The 22,657-nt window shown below is 41.8% G+C and overlaps 1 protein-coding gene across 4 annotated transcripts in view; it reads left to right on the top strand.

Annotated features, from left to right (window-relative positions):
- RCL1 (RNA terminal phosphate cyclase like 1) overlaps positions 1–22,657 on the top strand; it is a 57,064-nt gene that overhangs the window by 4,630 nt on the left and 29,777 nt on the right. For all 4 annotated transcript variants that reach the window (XM_073345255.1, XM_073345256.1, XM_073345257.1 and 1 more), the window contains exons 2-7: positions 1,723–1,794; positions 2,618–2,793; positions 10,707–10,781; positions 11,894–12,018; positions 15,385–15,510; positions 21,715–21,871. In XM_073345255.1, coding sequence (XP_073201356.1) covers positions 1,723–1,794; positions 2,618–2,793; positions 10,707–10,781; positions 11,894–12,018; positions 15,385–15,510; positions 21,715–21,871 — 731 coding nt within the window. The remainder of the gene's footprint in view (positions 1–1,722; positions 1,795–2,617; positions 2,794–10,706; positions 10,782–11,893; positions 12,019–15,384; positions 15,511–21,714; positions 21,872–22,657) is intronic.

Below are 22,657 nucleotides of genomic sequence, written 5' to 3' on the forward strand. Positions count from 1 at the left end.
TGAGAACCACTGATGTAGAGGATGTAGCTTTTACCACTCCTTTTTAACAAGATACAGCATTTATTTATTTATTTTTGGCCAAGGTGGATTAATACTTGAATTGTGATTAATGCAAGAAAAGTTTTCAAATGAAAAACAATGAATTTGCATTGGTATTTGCAACCCCTTTTATTTGATTTTCATGACTGAATATTTGTGCAAGTGAAATCTTGTCTGCAAGGCTGTTCTCAGAAAAGATTGTAAATATTCCCGTAAGCACACATTCGCCCTGGAAATCACCACAGTGCCATCTTGAAAGCTTTGTGAGTGTAAGAGTCATCAAAGCTGAGAGTGGAACCAACACCATGTGATAGCAACCATCTACAGCATGTACATATTGATTAATGAATAGTGAATAATTGGAACAGTAGTTGTGGCAAATAGTTAATGGTTTATGCAACCATTTCGATCAGTAGATTAAGTAATTCAGTAAAAAGCAAAACATGGTCACAGTTTAAAAAGGAGCTATATTAATTTAATGACTTATTAGCTAGAGTTGCACAGCCTGCTCACAAGAGGATGGTTTTACTTTTTAAAACTGACTGGATTTTAAGTTTTCTACATAGTTTCAGGTTCTATACTTGCTCCTGAGTCTCCCTTCATATGGGGTGGATTGGCTATATTCACTTTAAAAACACTTCTTTCTTGTTGCTGTTTAAGAGAGTCCACAACTGGAAAATTGAGCAACTAAGTCTGTGCAAAGTGCTGTAATGCACAGAGTAAACAAATGGAAAGTAGGTGGGAAAAATAAATATTTTTCTCTAATCTTTATTATTGTCACTTCAGGTGTTGTTTGTAGAAACCGCAGATAAAAACTTTCCAGCCGGGATTTTTGACGGTGTCTATTTAACAGCTCTTTAGCAGCAGCACTTTGCATTTGGAAGTCATCTTCTGTAACAAAAGGCTTAAAAATCCTTTAAAAAGAGAACTTATAATTACAGGAAAAAACTGTTGGTGGTTATTAACTTGTAACATGTACGTGTCCTGGTCAGGGCCCCATTGTGTTAGATGTTGCACCTGTACAAGTAATGCAGACATGGCCATTGTCCCAAATAGCTTGCAATCGAAGTATTGGGAGACAGCAAACTGGTGAAGAGTGGAGGAGGCCAAGGTAACAGTGAAATGATTACTGTAAAAAAGCAGCAAGCTCAGCTCAGCTCAGCTGCCTAGACTCCGCCTTTCCCACTCTCTCACGTGGACACGTGTACTCTTTTGTTTTGCTCTGCTCTAAGCATTTTCCAGTGTCTTCAGTCATGGTTTTTTCATGGAGTCTTCGTGAAAGAGGGTTCATTGGTGGTTTTGTGTAAATTCAGAATTATGCCATTTCTGGAGAACAACCCATTTGATAAACCTATTAGGAATATTTCTCTTACCAGTATCCATATGCAGAAAGAGAGAGGAGGTCCCTAACTCCAAGTAGCAATGAACTCTTGAGTTGTAGTCCCAACCCTGATGTTGACTTCCTCCATGTCCTTGGGCAAGTCGCTCAACCTTTCTGTGCCTCTATTTCCCCATATCTAAAATTGGGAGTAATAGTAGCCAGCCGTCTATCTTCATCCTCCCAGGGGTATTGAGAGGAGAGAGAGCTTTATTGACATGTGTCTCATGAATGCTGAATACTTTTCCAGGAATAACTTCCTAAAGAAAATAATTTAAAATCAACCCTTTTTCCACCCCCAACAGATTTTGAAGCAAGTTTTATACGACTGATTGACAAAGTGACCAATGGCTCTAGGATTGAGATAAACCAAACAGGTAACTATCTCTTCTTCTCTGTTCCTTTCTTCCATGGTATGTCACTTGGAGCTGGGAGAAGGGACCTCTTTGCTGGAGGTAGACAGGTTAGATGGTGGTCTGTTTCCAGAGGACCAAGTGTTAAATACACAAATGCTCTGAGATGAATCAGAACGAGCCAAAGCCAGGAAGTTCTAAAACAGTGATTCATATTCTATTAAGTTTGCTTTCTGCTATAATGCTGTGGCTCAGAGAAATATGAATCAGTCGTAACTTGGAATTTTCTGGGAGGAGAATTCTTGGTTTGTGTCACAACTTGAATTAGTAGCAGTGATTCACTAGGTGGTGGTGGCCCTTCTGATGGGTTGCCTGCATTAGGAATTGCTGCACTGGGTGCTATTTCCAGTTATTTTAGTTGAGATGAGATAGCTCTGTTGAACTCAAGACTGTAGCCTCCCGAGGTGAGCCCTCTATGGTGTAATATAACATCACTAAAATTAACTTTAAATAAAAATAAAGGCTCCAGTGCAGTTTCCTCTTGCTCCCCCAGTATAGAAAAACTGAGGTAAGTTGTACAGCGTAAGCCCCATTTAACATCAGTATTGGGCATCTGCACTGATGCATGTGCCCAGGTACAGAAATCTCTAATGGAGAGAAGCCCTGCAGAGTGAGTTGCTGAGGTAAGTGGGGTTGGGAGTAGTGCATTGGAAGTGCTGCCTGCCTCTGTTGTAAATTCCTCTCTGTCCAGGAATTGACCCACTGTGGACATCATTGTGTATCAGAGTGTTACACTTCCTTAGTTTCTAGTGTGGTAATGACAGTTGTTTTTCTTCACTCTCTAAAGGTACCACCCTATATTATCAGCCTGGTCTTCTGTCCGGGGGGGTGTTGGAACACGACTGCAGCCCCCACCGTAGTATTGGCTATTATTTGGAAAGTCTGCTCTGCTTGGCACCTTTCATGAAACATCCATTAAGAATCATCCTCAGGGGAGTAACAAACGATCAAGTAGACCCTTCAGTAAGTAACGAAACTTCATTAAGTGCCCTGACAACTCTTTTCTTCTTCCCTCCCCATCGACAAAAAACCCCACTGTATTTTTAAGTAGGATTCACCATGCTCTGTGCTACTTTGTCTCGGGAGCCATCAGGTTAATCAGGAAGTAAACACCACATTTCAGTCAGTGTACTCTCCTTCAGCATTTAGACAAAATAAAATCGGGATCAGAGAAGCTAGACGCATAAGAGACTTTTTAGATCTGCACCAGGGTCTTACTGATCCAGCGTCACACCCTGCCACTGCCCTAGGTTTCCCTTATGGGGGCTTCTCAAAAACTACACCCAGCCAATTGCAAGTGAACTATCCCCAGTTTTTGGGGGTCTCGTGTATTTAAGAAACATCATAGTTCAGATATTAGCGTAAATCAAAATAAATCTTTCCCCCACTCCACAGTTCTTTCAGCCCCTTGCTGGGCTCAACAGCTCTTTCCAAGACCAAAAGAACACAATAGCTGCCATACTGGGTGAGACCATGGTCTTGGCCGGTATCTTGTTTCCCACAGTGGCCAGAATCAGAACTTCAGGGGGAGAGTACAGAACAGGGCAGCTGGAGTGATCCACCCTTGTTTTCACCTCCTGGTTTCTGGCAGTGAGACTTTTAGGCCTGCCCTGAATATGGGGTTGTGTGTGCCACCTGTGACAAGATCATAGGGCCAGATTTTAAATATGCAGATAGGTCCCAAGTGAGATTTTCATAAGTGCCTCAGTGCTTAACTTCTGTGGATTTAGAAAAAAATGCAAGGAGAAACCAAGAGGGAAAGAATAATGTCACAAAGGGAAGTAGAGCAGACACGAGCAGGGGAACATGACAAGATGAGGAAGAAGGGAGAATACAACGCTGAGAAATAAGGGTTGGTGGGTGATGAGATAACACTGCAGACAAGTGTAAAATGAAGGAAAAGCCCACTGAAAGACAGAGAGACCAAAATACAGCAAAAGGCAAAAAAAAAAAAAAGTGAAAGATGGAAGAATCAAAGCAAGGTAGACAGGACAGCTGTTTATAGAACATCTGATGCCAAAATATCTATGAATGTTTCTGCCCGTATGGCTCCCTTCAGATTATTTCAGTTATGACACTTTCCATTTCAGCCCCTCTCTGCATCTCCCCCTACCCCCTGCATCCTGGTCCCATTGCTAGCTTCTAACCCAGTTTCTGACTTCAGTTCTCTGCTGCTTCTCATCCTTTCCTGGGCAATCCTTCTAGGCTTCACATTGCACACATTTGTCCCTCACACCAAGTTTGCTTTTCCTAATCTTAAGGATGGGAGAGGTTGATTCTCCAGAGTACTATGAAAAGAGGAAGTTGTCTCTGAAGTTCTGAGGGGCTTTTTCTGTGAAGTAGGAATGCTTCTTATTGTTTCCATTGTGCATGATTATACTGATGCTAAAATAAAGCCCACAGTTCATTTGAAACAAAGATCATGCAACACTAATTCAGTTACAGTAGGAAAAGCGCTGTACATAATTTACTCAGCTGCTGTACAGTTACAAGCCAGCTTGCAGAAAGGAAGCAGCCTGATTGTTCAGAAAGAAGCTAATAAGAACACAAGTTCAAATGGCTCTTTGAACTTAGCCACAGTTGCCATGAATTGTGTTAGTGACAGTTCAGTGCTCAATCTAAAAACGGTAGTCTTATTACGGAAGGGGGTGAGGAAAACATATGGGTGAAAATGCTGAGGTAATGTCCATTTAAAAGCTATTGGCTGTTAGAGAACTGGTGTTTTCTTTCAGATGTACGTTGGAGACTGCCATCCTTCCTGTGATTAGATTAAAGGGATGCTTTCAGATGGAAATCTAACCAGTTTAAAAATGCACTGTGTACAGTTGCAGCTATTAGACTGGCCCTTCAGTCCCTCAGCCAGTATTTGTGGTTTACAACTACATTTTCTTGTTGTTTTAAAAAAATGTTTTCTCTTCCGATTTCCTTTGTAAGCATCCACACAAATGGGAGGGGAAATGGAAACTGGGTATTAGAGTTGTGTGGAGAAAGGTAATTCCATTTCACGGAGGATTTAAAATTTTTTTTTTTTTAAATCCCATTTGGAATGGGAAAAAAGAAATTGAACTTCTCTGTGAAGGAGAATGGAATACCTGGTCTGAGACAGTCCACTTGGCGTGCTGCCACAGACCCTGGCAGACCCAGTCTACCGAGGAGCTGTGGTCTTTGGGAGCCAGTTGTTCCCGGCTCCCTGTCAGGACACCAGATTTGCTGCTGAAGAGCCAAGAACATGGAAGGCTGCCAGGCGGGTGAGCTGCCAGGAAACCTGGAACATTGTAACTCTGGCAGAATCACACAGTTTCCACAAAACGTTTTAATTTTGACAATTTGGCATTCTTGGACGGAAAAAACGTTCTATCATAGAATTTCCAGAGAGCGTTACTAGTTATACACAAAGGGCTGTCAAATGGCATGGAATTAAATTGAAAAAAGAAATGTTTTTCTCTCATCATTCATTTACTGCTATTTTAGATATTCATTGAACCAATAATGTTTAAAAAAAAAAATCAAAGGCAATTTTATTTTAAATTGCCTCTCTTTAATGGTGATGGAGAAAATCTTCCCTGTAAAATTCAGTGGGCAAAAGCACCCCAACTTGAATGCTGTTTTCAAGTAAGCTTTGACATATATCTAAACATTTAGGCTTGATTCAGGAAAACACATCCTTGTTGAGACGGGACTTAGGCCTTGTCTGTATGTAGATGTTGCACCAGTTCAACTGAAGTTGGTCTAAAAATCCAAGTGCTAGTTAAACCCATGCAAACCCCCTGCATGGACACTCTTGCATTGGTCAACTTACTGGCATAAGCCAGGTTTAAAAGTGTCTATGCAAGGTTAGCTTAGATTCTGCAGATGAGGATGAGATTGGTTATACTCACTTGGGGAAGCTTCCCACTCAGCTCAGGCCAGCCAACCCTAGCATAAAGATGTTACATCACAAAAAACGATAACGTCCTATTGACGACTACAAAGGAAAAAGCTTCCTCAATACACAGAGGCTGCTCTCTTTCTTGTCCACATTAAACTGTGATGGAGAGATTCTCTTCTCATGCTAATTACAGTGGGGAAAAGCATTTTTTTTTAAAGCCAATTTTAAACTATCCATAATATGTTAAAGTTAATTTGCTCTTTTTAATAAACTGCCTGGATCTTGGAGCCAGATATACAGATGGATAAACTAGAACACAATTTTTTGGACAAATTGCTGTAGCTTTTCCACGCACAGCTCCAGGGCACCATCTGCTTATAAAATAATCAAAAACCAAGTCCATTTAAGACTAAAACTATATTTACCCACAAGAACCTCTATTCAGGACAGCATTGAAGCACGTGTTTAAGTCCTAGTCTACACACACAATTGCATTGGTGTGATAAGAAGTGTATTTTTAAATCATTTTAGTTAAACAAGTGAAAAACCTTGCATAGACACTCTTAAACATGGCTTATGCCAGTAAGTTGACCAATGCAAGAGTGTCCATGCAGGGGGTTTGCATGGGTTTAACTAGCACTTGGATTTTTAGACCAACTTTAGTTGAACTGGTGTAACATCTACATACAGACAAGGCCTAAGTCCCCAACGTACATCTGAAAGAAAACAGCAGTTCTCTAACAGCCAGTAGCTTGTAAATGGACATTACCTCAGCATTTTCATCCATATTTTCACTCGTTTAACTAAAATGATTGCTTCAAAAAAAATGCTTTTCCCCACTGTAATTAGCACGAGAAGAGAATCTCTCCATCACAGTTTAATATGTGGACAAGAAAGAGAGCAGCCTCTGTGTGCTGAGGAAGCTTTTTCCTTTGTAGTCATCAATAGGACGTTATCGTTTTTTGTGATGTAACATCTTTATGCTAGGGTTGGCTGGCCTGAGCTGAGTGGGAAGCTTCCCCAAGTGAGTATAACCAATCTCATCCTCACCTACAGAATCTAAGCTTTCGTTGTGAAAAGCAAACCCCCAAACTCCTTGATCCCAGCCTTTACAGCTGTGAAGAAAACCTTAAGACGTTAACCAAAGGTCACTGTTGTGGCAAGGACAGTTGCTGCTGTTACACTGTCGGGCCCACTCATTCTGCCTCAGGTGAGCTGCAGAGCAAGTGGGTCGGAGGAGTAGCTGCAACAGTCCCTGCTAATTCCTCCTGCTCTCTACACTGGGCTGGTGAACAAGGAGAATGAAGATTGTTTGCTCGTCTGGTTCACCTCTCCTGGGCCAGGCTTGTTCCCTCCCTGCCCCTTGCTATCTTCACATTGGTTGGCCCAGGAGCATTCCTGCTCTGGATACCTTTTGGTTGCCTTCCATGGCTGACTCCAGCTGCAGCCTCTTGCTGAGCTCTAGCTGTTTTTTCCCTTGGCCTAGAAACGGGAGCAGCAGATGCCTGACTTCTTATCCCCCTCCAAGGAAGTGCCAAAGAGCTCACCCTATCCAATAAGTTTCCCTAAGCAAGGGGAGAAGGGGTACAGTAGAAACCCCTCCTCCTGCCAGGGAAGGTGCTACCGGTGGAGCAGAGGGGAGGAGAGGTGAAACTTCCATAAGTGGAGGACTTGTGGAAAGACTCCCCTGGGCTGTGGGTCTGGCCCATAGTGCCTTGGATGCAAAAGCATCTTTCTGACTGTGCGTGCACACATACCCATTGGGGTGAAACAAACTGTTGTTTAGCAGCAGGCAGCAACACCGTGTAACCGTTGGCAGGAAGTGGAAGATACTGAAGCCAATTGAACTGCAGGGAAAATGTTCCAGACTGGATGGATGCTGAACCGAGATATTGACGCCCCCACTGTTGCAAGTGACATGACTTCAGTGACTGAGAGTTTTACTTCAGTTGCCAGAAAGACAGCATCCCTAGCTGCAGCATGCACCTAACACCATGCTGGAGTATTCACAGAGAAGAGACTAGGATGGCAGAATTTCCCTGCCCACCTCCTCTCCTGGGTCACCCAGGCCATGCTCTACAATACTCTAGATTTTTCATGATGGTCTGACCAGGCCTGCCCCTTATCTTGTGAGATTTACCAAACTCACATCCAGAGTTGGTGTAGCTACAGACCACTCAAAATACCCCTATGCCTATGGGCAACTTTTCTCTTTATGAAGTGGAGGGGATTTCATCTCACCAATATAACATGCAAACAAGGGGAAAACAGATTGGGATTATCATGACATACTGCAAATGTATCGTGGCTGCAGTAATCTGATTTTAAAATATATACCCGTAACAGTTCCTTAACCTCATCTTGGCTCTTGAGTGCTAACATGATAAGATTTGGGTTCCAGGACTTTATAATTGAAATGTTGTTCACACTGGCATGAAGTTGATTATACAGGGTTCTAGCTGGGGAGCAATTAAAAAGCAAACTCTCCAATAATCTGTTTAAATTCAACAGCTGTTTGTAATCCCGTCTTAAAAACATGAAAACAAAATTTTTCCCTGCTGACTTTTTGTCCTTTTCTGTTTTCTAAATCCTGCTTTCCTGTGTTTCTATTACTGCAGGAGCCAATCTGAGACTCTGCCAACATGCCAGCATTATCTGTGTTAACAGGGATAGGCGCTGTGTTGAGGAGAGTTTTAACTAATGGCTATCTAGGAGAAGGAGGATCACCTATTGTTAGGGTTCATTTTGGTTGTCATCTCATTAAAATGGTTTTTTAAATGTTTCTTGGCAAGTGAATAGCTTTTTAAAATGATTTTGTTTTCTTAATACAATAAAAAGAAAAACAAGGATACATTTGGTCACAAACGCTAACCTTTATAAGTGTAACCACTGGACAGAGAGATTAATTCTGGCAGCATTTTTGTAATGCAGTCCTGAGTTTTGTTATGGCTGCCAAACCTTGGTAGAGTTTGACAGTATATTGTGGTTTACAACTGAGGCTCTGGAGGAGGGATGGTTGTGTGATTAAGGCACTAGACAGGGATTTAGAAGATCTGAGTTCAACTCTCGGCTTTGCTCAGACTTGTGTGACCTTGGGCAAAACCCTTAATCTGTCTGTATCATGGGAATAATAGTCCTTCTTTGGACCCCATCACTTGTCTTTTCTATTTAGATTGTAAACGCTTTGGGAGAAGGACAGTCTATATTATATGTCTGTACCGTGCCCAGTACAATCCTGATCTTGTTTGGGAACTACAGTGTTACAATGTCTTGCAGTTGTTGAAGACAAACTTGGACTTTAAGCTGGTCTGGTCCCATGGTATGGTCATAACATGCTTTCCCCATAGATACCTCCTCCAGGAGTATTTTGAACCCAGTGGATTGCAAAAGGGGATTTCCTAACTTGCACAGTAGGACTGTTTTTTACCAGAACTAGAACACTTTCTTAAAAGAGAGAGAGAGAGAGAAGCATTGTGTAACTCTGATAACTTGTCAGGATTTAAAGAGGACTTTCAAAACTTTAGGCACCCGTGTGTGTATAAATAAACAAAATTATGCTAAAAGAATCATATTTGATTATCTGTATCATGATGTTCATGCACAAGGGGGCTGAATTAAGGGTGCACAGGCAACCTTAATTATGTAATTTCCTAACTTTAGTCCTCGACTCTGCAAGTCTAATATTCTTTTATTATAGTTTTTCATGTGTAACGTCCCAGGTTTTTAAAAAACAAAACTCAAAAACAAATTCCATCTTGTGGCATCATATCAACACCCACATTGCTCAGAAATAGGATTTGAACCTTTAGATCCACGTTGAAAATGTCTGCCATTTGAGCTAGCAGAATAACTGATAGCAAAAGTAGGTTGCAGTCATCTATGTGGACCAGCTACTAGCTGGAGATGGGGTGGGTGCTTTTTTGCTAGTGGATTTCACAGATATTTGCTCTCAGCCAAGGAATGGTAAGACTCTGGAATCTTGGGTTCCATTGCAGATTCTGGAGGGGAGTGGGTTCTAGTGGTCACAGACCACCTGGCCTATATCTAGTCTTGTCTCTTCCAATCCCAATGTCACTCTCTTTACCCAGACAGTCCCACTTTCCCTGTGGGGGCTTCCTGTCTGAATTCCAGTCTTCCCTCATCCATCTCTGGTCATTCTCTCTGCCGCTCTCCCAGGTTTGGCTCTTGTCCTCTCTCATTCCATTCAGGTAGCTTCCTCAGTGCTGCCTGGGCACCAGCAGGAGGAGCTTTGAGAGTGAAGAACAGATGGTCTCCCTGCTCTCAATTCTGGTGCCCAGCGCCACAGCTACCCATAGCAGCCAAGAGCAGCAGTTGCAGGGAAGGTCCTGCTCAGCCCTCGACTTGGAGCATGCCCAGTGCAGACGGACTGTTCAGAGGACTATCAGACTCTCAAGTCTCTACTGAACATATCCAAACTGAAACTATTCCCAGGCTCGCAACTTGGCCAAATTTGGGGGGTGTTTTCCCACAGAACCAGCAAAAGGAGCATCCCTGGCACCAGGGTGAGCTCCCTGTCATCCTCCCCCTGCCTTATTTCAAGTCCCTGCTCCAAAGTCTGGAGGTGCTAGGGTGTCTCAAAGAAATGGTTGTAAGAATTTAACGTGGACAAAACGTGTTTTTCTTTAACCTCATTCTGAAAAGCAGCTGCATTGTTTTTGCTGCAACTTTCAAACAATTGAAAGTGCACACATCCAGTGTGGGAAATTTCAGTCCAAACAGTTAAAGTTTGGGCAAAGTTATAAGCAACTGAAAACACGGTCTTATAATGAGAAGTTTCAGGCAACCTTAATAGTAGGTAGCACTATCAGCTGTGTCTATAATATGTATGTATTGTTTAGTCTGGAGGGCCCAGACTGAACCGTTAGACTGCTCATAATTGACTATCCTTTAAAACCCTTTACATGATTCTTTAACTTTCTTTGAACATAAATATTGCCTGTTTTATCTCATGGTAGTAAAGAGGCTGACTTTTTGTCCTTTACTGTAGGTGGATGTACTTAAGGCAACAGCTCTGCCCTTGCTGAAAAAATTTGGAATCGATGGTGAAGGTTTTGAACTAAAGGTAATAATTTTTAATTATTTCCATTTAGCGTTGTCTGAAATGACATTTTGCCCTGGTTCACACAGAGCTACGTGTTTCCTGCCCTCTTCTGTCTCTAGGAGATGTACTCTCATCACTAGGTTTTATTAAATGTGCTACTAAAAATTCTTTGCCCTTCTTGTTGGCCTTTTAGGGTAGGGGAGAAATGCCAAGATTATTGAGTGGGAGAGGTTGGAAGATGGCAAGAATAGTCATTCTCCTTCCTCTCCAGGTTCTCCTGCCTCTCCCAAAAAAGGTCGGCATCATTTCCTTCTCTTCAGTCCTTTCAGTTTCCATCTTCCTTTGCTTACACTTCCCACCCCTAGGTACTGTTAGTGGGATCGTCTCTCTCTTCCCCCATCCCTTACCACTGGTTCAGCCAGACAGCCACTGAATCTACAATCTTATGCAAATTCAGGGCTTCCTCCAATTTGGGGAGGCTTCTCTCCCACAATCCACTAATAATTGTGCCTTTGGCATATCCCAAAATGTGGGTCTGAGCTGGGTCAGGGGTTGGATGTGGAGAAGAAATTGTGGTCTCTCCAAACTTAACCTTATTTAAAAAAAAACAAAACAAAACCCTTCCTCAGTTTCCTACCAGACAGGAGTTCCTAACTGTTGCCTGCCTTTTTTTTTTTTTTAATACCTACTTAGTGTGCACACAGGTTAATTATTTAAAATATTTGCTGTTTCTGACAGGCTGAAAGATCTGTATCCTTGTTGCTTTCCTTTTGGTTTATGAGGATGAGTTGGAGATTTGATTTAGTCCTTTGCGTGCTAAGCATTTGAGAATCTTCATGAAATTCCTTCAGAAGCAAGTCATTTTTCCAGTTTTTATTATCCCTTTGACTTAATCTTCAATGGAGATTTTTCAGTGGTAGGCATTGCCCATCCTAGTTTAAATTAGATAGAGAATGATCTTTACCTCTTGGTGTAAATTAGCTCTAGCATTGCCTTTCCTGTATTCATGTGACACTGGCCTCTATTGTTACTGTTCTAGTATAAGTGGAATAAAAGTCATCCATTTGAATTTGTAGATGTAGTCTTTCATTTGTTTGCTAACCTGTTTTCTCCTTTTTTACTGTGGTGTCCAGATAACGAGAAGAGGAATGCCCCCCAAAGGAGGTGGGGAGGTGATATTTGCCTGTCCAGTTAGGAAAGTCTTGCGACCCATTCAGTTCACAGACCCTGGCAAAATCAAACGGATCAGAGGAACAGCGTATCTTTTTTTCCCCCCCCCCATGTGTTTCTTTTCATTAACCGTCTGCGGATAGCAATTTATCATGTGGTTCAGTGTACACCAGAGTAATATAGATACGTATTGTGGTGCTTATCACACAGGTTATTGGATTGCAGCATAACAGTATGAAGTCCTTATCCAAAACACAACAGGAAACAAGTAAATAAAAAAAATGAAAAACAGATGAAGGGTTTTTTGTTTTTTTTTTTTGCTTGTTTTGTTTTTTTACCAGAAATGCTTAAGTAGCAAGGAAAATAGAAATGCTTTCCTATCACTTACTCCTGCTTCAGTGTGGAGGCCTGGACTAGATGACTTCTCAAGGTCCCTTCCAGCTCTACATCTGTATGATTCTGTGTCATGTAGCAACACCAAAAAGAGAATCTCACTATTAGGTTGGTTTATTTTCTTTAAAACCTTGAGTTGATTTATTATAGGTTGACCTGTTAGGCTCCTTTCATTTAATAGTGATTATACTAAATGTATGTCCGGTGAGAGCCTAAATTTAAGCTCAGTTTGTACTGCACAGCCCACACATGCATTTATGCCTCTTCTGTGTTACTAGTATAATCTGTTAGCTCTTAGATCTCCAATAGTACAGTCAGGGACGGAAGTGGATGATGTGTAATGCAAGGAAAATGGAACACTATGGCAAAATACAAGCTCATACTGCACAAGCATATGGAACAGACCTTGATGTTTAGTGTGTTCTTTCCTCTTGTTTTTCACAGTGTATCTTCCTCAAACCTTCTGTTCCCATCGTATTAAGACAATAAGAAAGTTACTCAATCAGAAGTGCAGTTATTCTCTTCCCTGTGGGGGAAACAGTGTTGGAGTTCAGCACCCATGAGCTCCTGCTCCCATTGAGCATTGTAAAAAGAAAAGGAGTACTTGTGGCACCTTAGAGACTAACCAATTTATTTGAGCATAAGCTTTCGTGAGCTACAGCTCACTTCATCGGATGCATACTGTGGAAAGTGTAGAAGATCTTTTTATATACACACAAAGCATGAAAAAATACCTCCTCCCACCCCACTCTCCTTCTGGTAATAGCTTATCTAAAGTGACCACTCTCCTTACAATGTGTATGATAATCAAGGTGGGCCATTTCCAGCACAAATCCAGGTTTTCTCACCCTCCCCCCCCACCCCACACACACACACACACAAACCCACTCTCCAGTCGGAGAACACTTCAATCTCTCTGGTCACGCGATTACAGACATGAACGTTGCTATATTACAAAAAAAAAACCTTCAAATCCAGACTCCAGCGAGAAACTGTTGAATTGGAATTCATTTGCAAATTGGATACAATTAACTTAGGCTTGAATAGAGACTGGGAGTGGCTAAGTCATTATGCAAGGTAACCTATTTCCCCTTGTTTTTTCCTACCCCACCCTCCCTCAGATGTTCTTGTTAAACTCTGGATTTGTGCTGGAAATGGCCCACCTTGATTATCATACACATTGTAAGGATAAAATAAATAAATTGGTTAGTCTCTAAGGTGCCACAAGTACTCCTTTTCTTATTGTAAGGAGAGTGGTCACTTTAGATAAGCTATTACCAGCAGGAGAGTGGGTTTGTGTGTGGGTGGGGGGGTGTGTGAGAAAACCTGGATTTGTGTTGGAAATGGCCCAACGTGATTATCATACACATTGTAAGGAGAGTGATCACTTTAGATAAGCTATTACCAGCAGGAGAGTGGGGTGGGAGGAGGTATTTTTTCATGCTTTGTGTGTATATAATAAGATCTTCTGAACTTTCCACAGTATGCATCCGATGAAGTGAGCTGTAGCTCACGAAAGCTTATGCTCAAATAAATTGGTTAGTCTCTAAGGTGCCACAAGTACTCCTTTTCTTTTTGCGAATACAGACTAACACGGCTGTTACTCTGAAACCTGTCATTGAGCACTGTGTAACTTGTAGTTCAGTTTGTAACTATAAACTTTAAAAAAAAAAAAAAAAAAGTCCCAAGCAGTCCAGTTTCCATCAGCCTGAAGGGAAAGCTGGAGCAGAGCCTGGATTCTTGCCAGAGGCATTGACTTACAGTGCATTCACCTTTTACTTGTGGCACTTTCTCATTATCTCCCTTGTGATATGCATGAGAATGGATCACTCTGTCCAGAATCTCAGATTGTAGTGTTGGGATTAGTACATTGTCACCAGACTAAAAGAGTCTGTTGATTCAGTCATATACTGTAAGATCAACAAGGATGCAGCTAGGTGTTTGATTGCATTCCACTCTTTGTCACAGTCTTTCCAGAACTGTGACTTGAATGAAGAGAACAGCTTCTGCATGCCTCTCTCGCTTCCACCCTGTATATTTATATGTTGTTTTGTCAATTCACACACAGATACGTGGTCATAATCTTAACATCCCCTTTTCCTTTCTTGCCCATGTTTCAGTGCACCATCACAGGTCAACTATGCTGGAATTGGCCATCCCCTTTTTAAATATGGCCTTTCTTTTTTTGTTTCCCTGAGCTTGCTCACTCTTATCAGACTCAGTGGCATTGTGTTGCCTCTGGCAAGCCAGATGAAAAGCAATATCGTGTAGTGAGTAGCTGTTTCTCAGGCATTTTGCTTTCTATCCGTCAGGAAGAGCATGAATATTCTGGGCTTTTGAACATGGGTTTCTCCCCAACACACAGAGGGGCAATATTGCTGCCTTGAAACTATGGATAGAGCAACAATTGTTACTGCTTCTAATTGAAAAATCTGAAGTATTTTAAAAAGTGTGGAAGGAGGCCATTGGAGATAAACCCCACTTCCACAGCTAGGGATCATTTTGGAGAGAGGATGTCTTTGTTTAAAGATTTGGTACCCCGCTTCTTCTGCAAAGGTGAGAGAGATCTGAAACCCTCTCCTCTACAGGAGGTCCTCCAGCAAAGCTCAGGAAGACCAGAGTTCATATTGTTGATATTTCCAAGACACAGAAACAAGAAGAATCCCACTCGCTCCACCAGTCCTTTAAAAGGGTAGGACAAAACCACAACCATTCAGGCCTGCACACACACAAAAAGCAAAAGGTAATGCAGCCCTTTTAAAAAAATATTCTTTGAAGGTCATCTTTTAAGACAGGAGTTTGCTTAGTTATATAGTGTGGTCTTTTGTACAGGCTTCACTGTCCAAATCAGAATGATAAAAAGATGTGTAGAAAATAATAAGAATGCATGCAGCTATAGAAAAGTATAAATTCAGGTTGAAAGATGGGCTGGCATCCATGAATGGACAGATTGCAAAATGAAATATCCCAAAGAATGTATTGAAACCTCTTTGTGCACTACCCATCTTTCTGGTTTAAAGTACCTCCCTATCATAATAAATTCCTTGACTTCATAACATAGGTATTCTGTCAGAGTGTCACCACAGATAGCAAACAGAATCGTGGATTCAGCAAGAAGCATCCTAAATAAGTTTATACCAGATATTTATATCTACACAGATCACATGAAGGGGACCAGTTCTGGAAAGTAAGTATCAAGGATTCCAAGGAATCTAACATAAAATCATACTAATGGTTTTTTTTAAGTTTGATATTTTGGACTAAAGTATGCGATCAAGTTTGATAGTGCATTTAATCTTCAGGACCTGGTCATCTGTTCTGCTGTTTAATGAATGAGTCTTTACAAGAAAAATGAAATACTTGATTGTGCATGTCCTCAAAATATTGTGTCTAGATTTATGTAGTGTGCTTCTTAACTATGCAACTTAACATTACAGTACATCCGCTGAAGGTAACATTTCCTTGAGTGCTTTCTTCAGTGTTTAATTGTTTTAGTCTAGCACTGCGTATAAGGTGCGGCAAAAGTTCAGTGAGTGGAGTAGGTATGGTGTGAAGGCTCCGATTCGAACCTGATTATAGCCTTCTTATTGGAAATGGTGCTACCTGCAGGGTGAGACCAAACAATTTAAATATAGCAAAACTCATTACTGACCTATATGTGGTAACTTTTTTTCCCCCCACACACTTCAATCGTGAAGTCTGATGCCTAGGTCAGTGTTAGGCTTCCAACTGAATGAGTGAGAGCATTAGTAAAAGTCATTATACTAATACATGTTATTGATCTGGTTCATTAGCAAAATGTGAAAGTGAAGCAAGGTGGAGATATTGTAGTTCTGACATAGTATGATAAACTGAGGGACTGTTTTGTTAAGACCTACCAAATTCCAGTAACTTGTCATTTGTGGGTGAAGGTGAAGGAAACCTTGAATAACTGTCTTTAGCTTTTCCAGTTTCTAATATGCACAACACCCTGAACAAACACTGTTCCAGTCATTTTGTCTTTCACTTGCTTAAACAATGCACTCTTTTTTGTATGTATGTTTGTTTTTTTGTTTTTTGTTGGTGGGGAAAGGGAAGTGCTGTAATTGGAAGACAAAGGAATAAAAGGGTATTGTGCATGGTTATGTGGTGGCATGAATGATCACCTGCAAAACTGTTTCTCCAAAAGATTCAAAAGGCCAATGTGTTGTAAATATTGTGAAGGACACTTGAAATTTTGTTTTAGTGCTGACGCCTATTGTACATCATGAAGACTGTGCCATGTTCTTGTATGCATGCCCAGGAGCCGTGCTGAAGTCTAAGGGAGCCCTGTGCATGTATCCAAGGGCACAACATGGCCCTCATACCTGTTCTTCAGTATGGATTTGTAGCTGGTAAAATAGCATCATCACAATAATATACTTAATACCGTAGTCAGTGTGCCCTGCATGCATCTCTTCCTTAACCACCAGGTCTGTCTTGTAGTGGCTCCCTTTGTCTCTTTTGCCTACTTTCTTGCCAGAGCTTGCATTCTTAGAACTGCTTCCCATTTAATGTTTGCTAAGTACCTTCCCACTCCACCTCAGAAAACTCTGTCCAGCTCCATGAGCCCACAATTTGCTCTCTTCTGTGATTTCTCTCTGAGTCTTCTATTGCAAGTGCTTTTGGGCCCAGAGTCTGACAAGTTGTGGGTAGGAAGGGTGGCTTAGTGGATGGGGCATTGGGTTGGGACTTAAGAGAAGTGGGCTCTGCTTCAGCTCAGCCACAAGACACCCTGTGTGATCTTGGGCAAGTCATTTAATCCATTCTGTGCCTCAGTTCCCCACCTGTAGAATGAGGGTAATACTTCCCTAGTTCATAAGTGTGTTGAGGATAAAATCCATAAATCGTTTTGAAGCACTTAGATATTGTGGTGATGAGGGCCATATAAGTGCCTAGCATTCTGGGTGCATTTTACCTTCCGTTTGACACCTTGTACTTGTAAACTACATGTAAATCAAATACTTTGTGTTGGATTTTCAGAAATGTTGAATATCCACAACTTCAGTCATAGCCGTTGGGAACTGCCAAGGGCTCAGCAGCTGAAAAGTGAAGTCCTTTGTACTTACGGTGCCTTTGAGTCAGAACAGCTCAAAGCGCTTTGTTAGATTATGGATAAAAATTCAGAAGCATCTAACAAGGTGCTTCTAATGAGTTAGGCTGCTAAGTCACCTCTGAAAATGGAATATAAGTGATTTGGAAAGTGTTACCCTGTAGCTGGTTATGTTTGCAAGTCTAAAAATCTGCACAGAATTGTTGTTGACTGTAAGCTACTTTATATGAAATGAGTGCTTGTTTCAGACCGTTTCTTAGAAACTATCTTCTTTTCTGTCATTTCACCACACTTCACCTAACACTTCTGGAGACTAAGTATTGTGGCTCAAGGTTATTAACAGTAAGCCAAGGTTATGAACCCTTTCACTTCTGGGGCATGATTTTACCTGACAGCCAAGTGGTAAAAAGAAGTGAACTGAGACAAACTCCTTTTAGACATGTCTGCATTGTAAAATACTATGGCATTTGGCACCTGGCTTGGCAGCCTTTGCAGAGATGGACTAAGGACTTAATGGACCTGGAGACTGAACTCCCCTCATTCTTACAATTGGTTCCTCGGTCTTGGTTGGCACAAATTAGCAAGGTAGCATGTGGAAGCCTGCCCTGTCATTTCCAGCGTTGTCCTTGTCTTGTGGATAAATAGGATTAGCAATGACTAATCAAGCACATGTGCACCATCCTGGATTTTGACTTCCAAGTAAAAAAGGATTGCAGAGTCCCTTCCTCTATGCCAGCATCTTCAGGAAATCTATCATTTTAGCATCTTTCACAACCCCTAAAGCACCTCTGAAAAGGGGAGCGAGAAATTCTGAGTTGTATTTCTCTCTTTATATGTCTGGGGACTTGCACCAGAAAGTTCATCAGTGCAAATGGTAGCAGATGCCCTTTGCAACTGCAGGTGGAATTAGATCTTCATTTGTGTGAGCCAAATCCATTGTCACCATGTGTAGGTTTTGCTGATTTGTGAAAGCGAGAGAGCATGTTTACTAACAGAGCATTGTCGTGGTTGCTAGCCACCAAGAAATGACGTCCTTTGGCATTGTTCCCATCTTACTTTCCAGATGCTCTTTCTGTCTCTGTTCCAAGTAGGAGGGCAAGAAGAAAGGACATGTCTTAATATACTTCCCACATTGCTCTGCAAACACAGGCGGTTAGATATGGGTGGGATCCCTGCTGTTCCTTGTGCATTCCACACACTCTTGAAAACTCCGTTTTTGGGAGGATCTAGGTGAAGCTGTTCTGCAGCAAGTAAGCTGCCATAGAAAGAAATGGACCTTCTCCATTTGACTGGGTGGAGAGAATTAGGAGCAGAGTGTCATGCTGCATAAGCCCCCTAACTAGCAACAACCAGAGAATGTATTTGTGCAGCTTCAGTGTGTAGCACTTCCTTTGTAGTTGTAATGAGCTTTATTCAACTGGCCAAGAGGTGCATCGGTTTAACTCTACCTGGCCTGCTGCTGGGGCATGTGATGTGTGGGGTTGTGGGTGGGGAGAAAGCAATATAAGTGCTTTCTCCTGGGGTGAGAGGGGCTGGTGTGGAGAAGCTGCAGTAGTGGTTCAGCAGCAGTGCATGGTTGAATGGGGCTGACTTTACTGCTTTGCATGGGTCAGCATGAGCTGGCAGCACCTCATTGTGCTCTTTAGGGACCTGTCCTCTTGTGCTATGGCCGCCTGAATCCTCCACGAGTTCTTGAGGAAACCGCACCTTGTCCTTCTCAATTGAAGGGATTACTAGAGTGATGCAGGGTCTCTGACAGGACCCTTCATTTACTCCTTCCTGTCAAAGAACAGTCCCCTCACACCCAGCGGGGAAAAAGGGGAGTGAGTGAGGTGAAATGGGGGCAAAGGAGGTGTGTCAAAAATCCAGAGTGTAAAATGTAGAGGTCATGGGGAGCAAATGAGAGGTGGAAGCATGGATTACTTAACTGTAGGAGGAATTTGAGTTTCCTAATTGACTCCTGTAGTTGAAGGAAATTCGAACATAATCTCTCTCCCTTCCCTCACACCCCAGACAGACAATTAAAACTGAACTCCCATTCATACAGGAGAACCCTTTCCTCATTGACACTTTGCCAGCCAGTCTCCATAAGGGGGCCTTTCTTGAGCAGAGATTGCCACTGAGAAATCGTGCCAGGTTGTGGCATAATTGTCTGCAGCCATTAGGATTGAATGGCATGTAATTTACTCAAACTGAATTCAGAAAAGATTAAACTGTTAGTCATTTGATTTGTCTTGTTGTATCCCTCCTTTGAGCGATCATTTACCTTTTTCAGTACCTCCCACCCTCAAGATCATCTTTTGAGATAACAGTTAAAGCAAATGGCATTCATGGCAAAAGAGGCAGGCTTTAATTTTTGTGTCTCATATGTGAGATGCTGTAGCACAAGGTCTTTTTTGTGTCTGTGTTCATGAGCTTTCTCTCAGTCTTGTGACTAGTGAATTAGCAACTGGAGACTTGTAGCTTGTGAGTTCATCTTGCTTGTCATATGTGAGCCATTAGAAACTGAGAACAAGGCAAAAGTTCTAGTTTTCAAACCCTTAAAGTGATACAGAAAACTCTCTCCAAACTCTGAGCAGAACAAAAGCTATGATGTGCTGGTCAGCGTCAGAGAATGCTGCTTCATTTGTCACTCTGTGAACGCATATACTTCGGGATTCTTAGGAAGTTGCTATTGGTGATGTCAGGTAGCTGTGCATTCATGTACATCAGCATTTCTCAGCCTTTTCAGATTGGTGATCCCTTATTCAAAGACAAACATTTTCACAACCCTCTTAGTTTATAGTAAATATATCAGTGACAGCAACGTATATAATTAGTTGTATGTGTGTTTCAAGTCATAGACAGAGAACACTTGACCTTCAAGGGGAAGGGTGTGCAAGGAGTGAGGGATCGAGATTGTCTTTGCTTGAGGTTGCAATACAAATTTCAATGCCTCCTGACCCCCCAGATAGCCCTTCATGACTCCTCTCCACCCCTGAAGTTGCAACCCACCAGGTGAGAAACACTGTTCTAGACAATGCACTTTTGGGTGAGTTTGCTGCTAGAATTCTCCATCGTGATGTATGGGGCATTTGTTGTAGATCATGCATATTCTTCTGAAACAATAACTTCTTCATTCTGAGCCCTGGAAGTTCTGGGTGCAAAATCCTCCTTAGTGCCATTTTTGTGAATGAACTACATGTTTTGACTGTCCTACAGCAGTCAAGGGTGCTTTCTTATCCCAGCAGAACTAGATCTTGTAAGGCATTCAGGAGCCATAATAAACCTCAGGGGCATTAGAAGCATTGAGGAGGTGCACAAGGTATGGTTCGGCTGCATAGCTCTCATGCTCTGTGTTCGGTATGGAGGTGTCCCTTGCTGTTAGGTCAGTAATAAAGAATTTAGATTTAGACCATTCTGATGAAAAGGCCTGAGTAGGGGAGAGGGAGTCCAGTGGCACTTGCCCTAGTTCATGTGTTGTATGAAAACTTACACATTTGAGGAGAGTTAAGTTAACTTTAGTTTAATAGCCAATTGCCAGTTTTTTTCTGAAGCTTAAAATGAGACAACTGTATGAATAAAAGACAAAGGATATTGTCTGGACTTCTCAGTAAACTGCTCAGCTATCTCTGGATTTCTGAGACACAGTGGGTGGGGTAATATCTTTTATTGGACCAACTTCTGCTGGTGATGGGGACAGGCTTTTGAGCCACACAGAGCTCTTCTTCAGGCTTTCTGGTAAGACAAACCTCATCTTCACACCTGCAGTAAAATAAGGTAGCATTGTATATTGGCATTATTCTGGCCTTTGTGGTAAGGCGATTCTTCCACAGAATAGGTGTTACGGAATTCTTCTAGAGAAGTGACTCTTTGACCTGTTGGCTTAAAGTGGAAACAATCAAGGAGAGCTGGTGACTAATACAGGAGTAAAGCATTAATTACGTGCATCTGGTGCCACATTTGTATTCTGATCTTGCCAAATGTAGAAGTATCCTTCCAAAGGGAGTTTGGCTCCTTAGGGAATGTTTGTTTTGTTTTTTATTTTAAATGAGGTGGAAGCAACAGTAATCAGAGAGATGAAATGAACATATAAAGACTGTTCATGTTAGGCTTGGGAATGGCAGAAATATAACCCCCATAATAGCAGGCAGCGTTTGGCTTGGTTTAATCCTGAAATGCTGTTAGAGTAACCAATTATTCAGTGCAAGTCAAGTAGCCTCCTAGCAGAGAGCACTGTTGGAGACCTGTATGAGAAGGTTAGAATGAACTAGTTTCTTCCTTTTAGCTCTTCACATACTGTAATCAAATACACCTTTCAGTTCTGTCATTGTCTTTCAGGTCTCCAGGTTTTGGCCTGTCCCTTGTCGCAGAAACCACAAATGGCACTTTTCTGAGTGCTGAACTGGCATCTAATCCCCAGGGCCAGGGAACTGCTGTACTCCCAGAAGAACTCGGCCTGAACTGTGCAAAGCTGCTGCTTGAGGAGATTTACAGAGTAAGTATCCAAAGTATTCTCTCTTTCGCTGTCCTGTGGATGTAGCTGGAGGAAAGGTAGCGTGCAAGGAGAATTGCTTTCATTTGAAGCATGTTTCTGTCACGTCTAGCCTTTTGTTGGGCTTCAAGTACCAGTTTACTGCTCTTTTAAAACCCAATTGAGGGTTTTATTTTTCTAGAATAATAAGCTTAGTTAATATAGGAAGTATATTAAACTGCATTTAGACAGCCATTTTCTCCAAGATCCACAAGGTCCACCAGCAACGTTCTTCACACATTGATTAAGAAAGTGACAATCACAGGTCACTTTGGCTGGATTCAAAGCAGGCAGCTCTATATCTGATTACCAACTACCTGAATCAGCCACTGTCCCATGTTTATGTACACCAACATATACAAAGATGGTGTACATAAACATGGGGCAGTGGCTGATTCAGGTAGTTGGTAATCAGATATAGAGCTGCCTGCTTTGAATCCAGCCAAAGAAGTGACCTGTGACTGTCTTAATCAATTGTGAAGAACGTTGTTGGTGGATCTTGTCCTCCTCATCCTGTGGTGGACACCATTAAAAGTAAATGACTTGCCACAATATTGACTATACTGTGAGATGTCCCATATTTAGAATGTGTACCACCCTGAGTCATTTGGAGGACACAACTTTCTGACTGCAGGGCCCCAAGTACTCTCCACCTCTGTCTATAAATAACTGGGCCATTTTCATTGGACTGGCTGTAAAAAGCTCTTTGTCTCTGTTATGTTGTCATGAGCAAATGTAATAATTCTTTTT

Source organism: Lepidochelys kempii, chromosome 5 (genome assembly GCF_965140265.1).
Source record: "Lepidochelys kempii isolate rLepKem1 chromosome 5, rLepKem1.hap2, whole genome shotgun sequence".
Classification (NCBI taxonomy): domain Eukaryota; kingdom Metazoa; phylum Chordata; order Testudines; family Cheloniidae; genus Lepidochelys; species Lepidochelys kempii.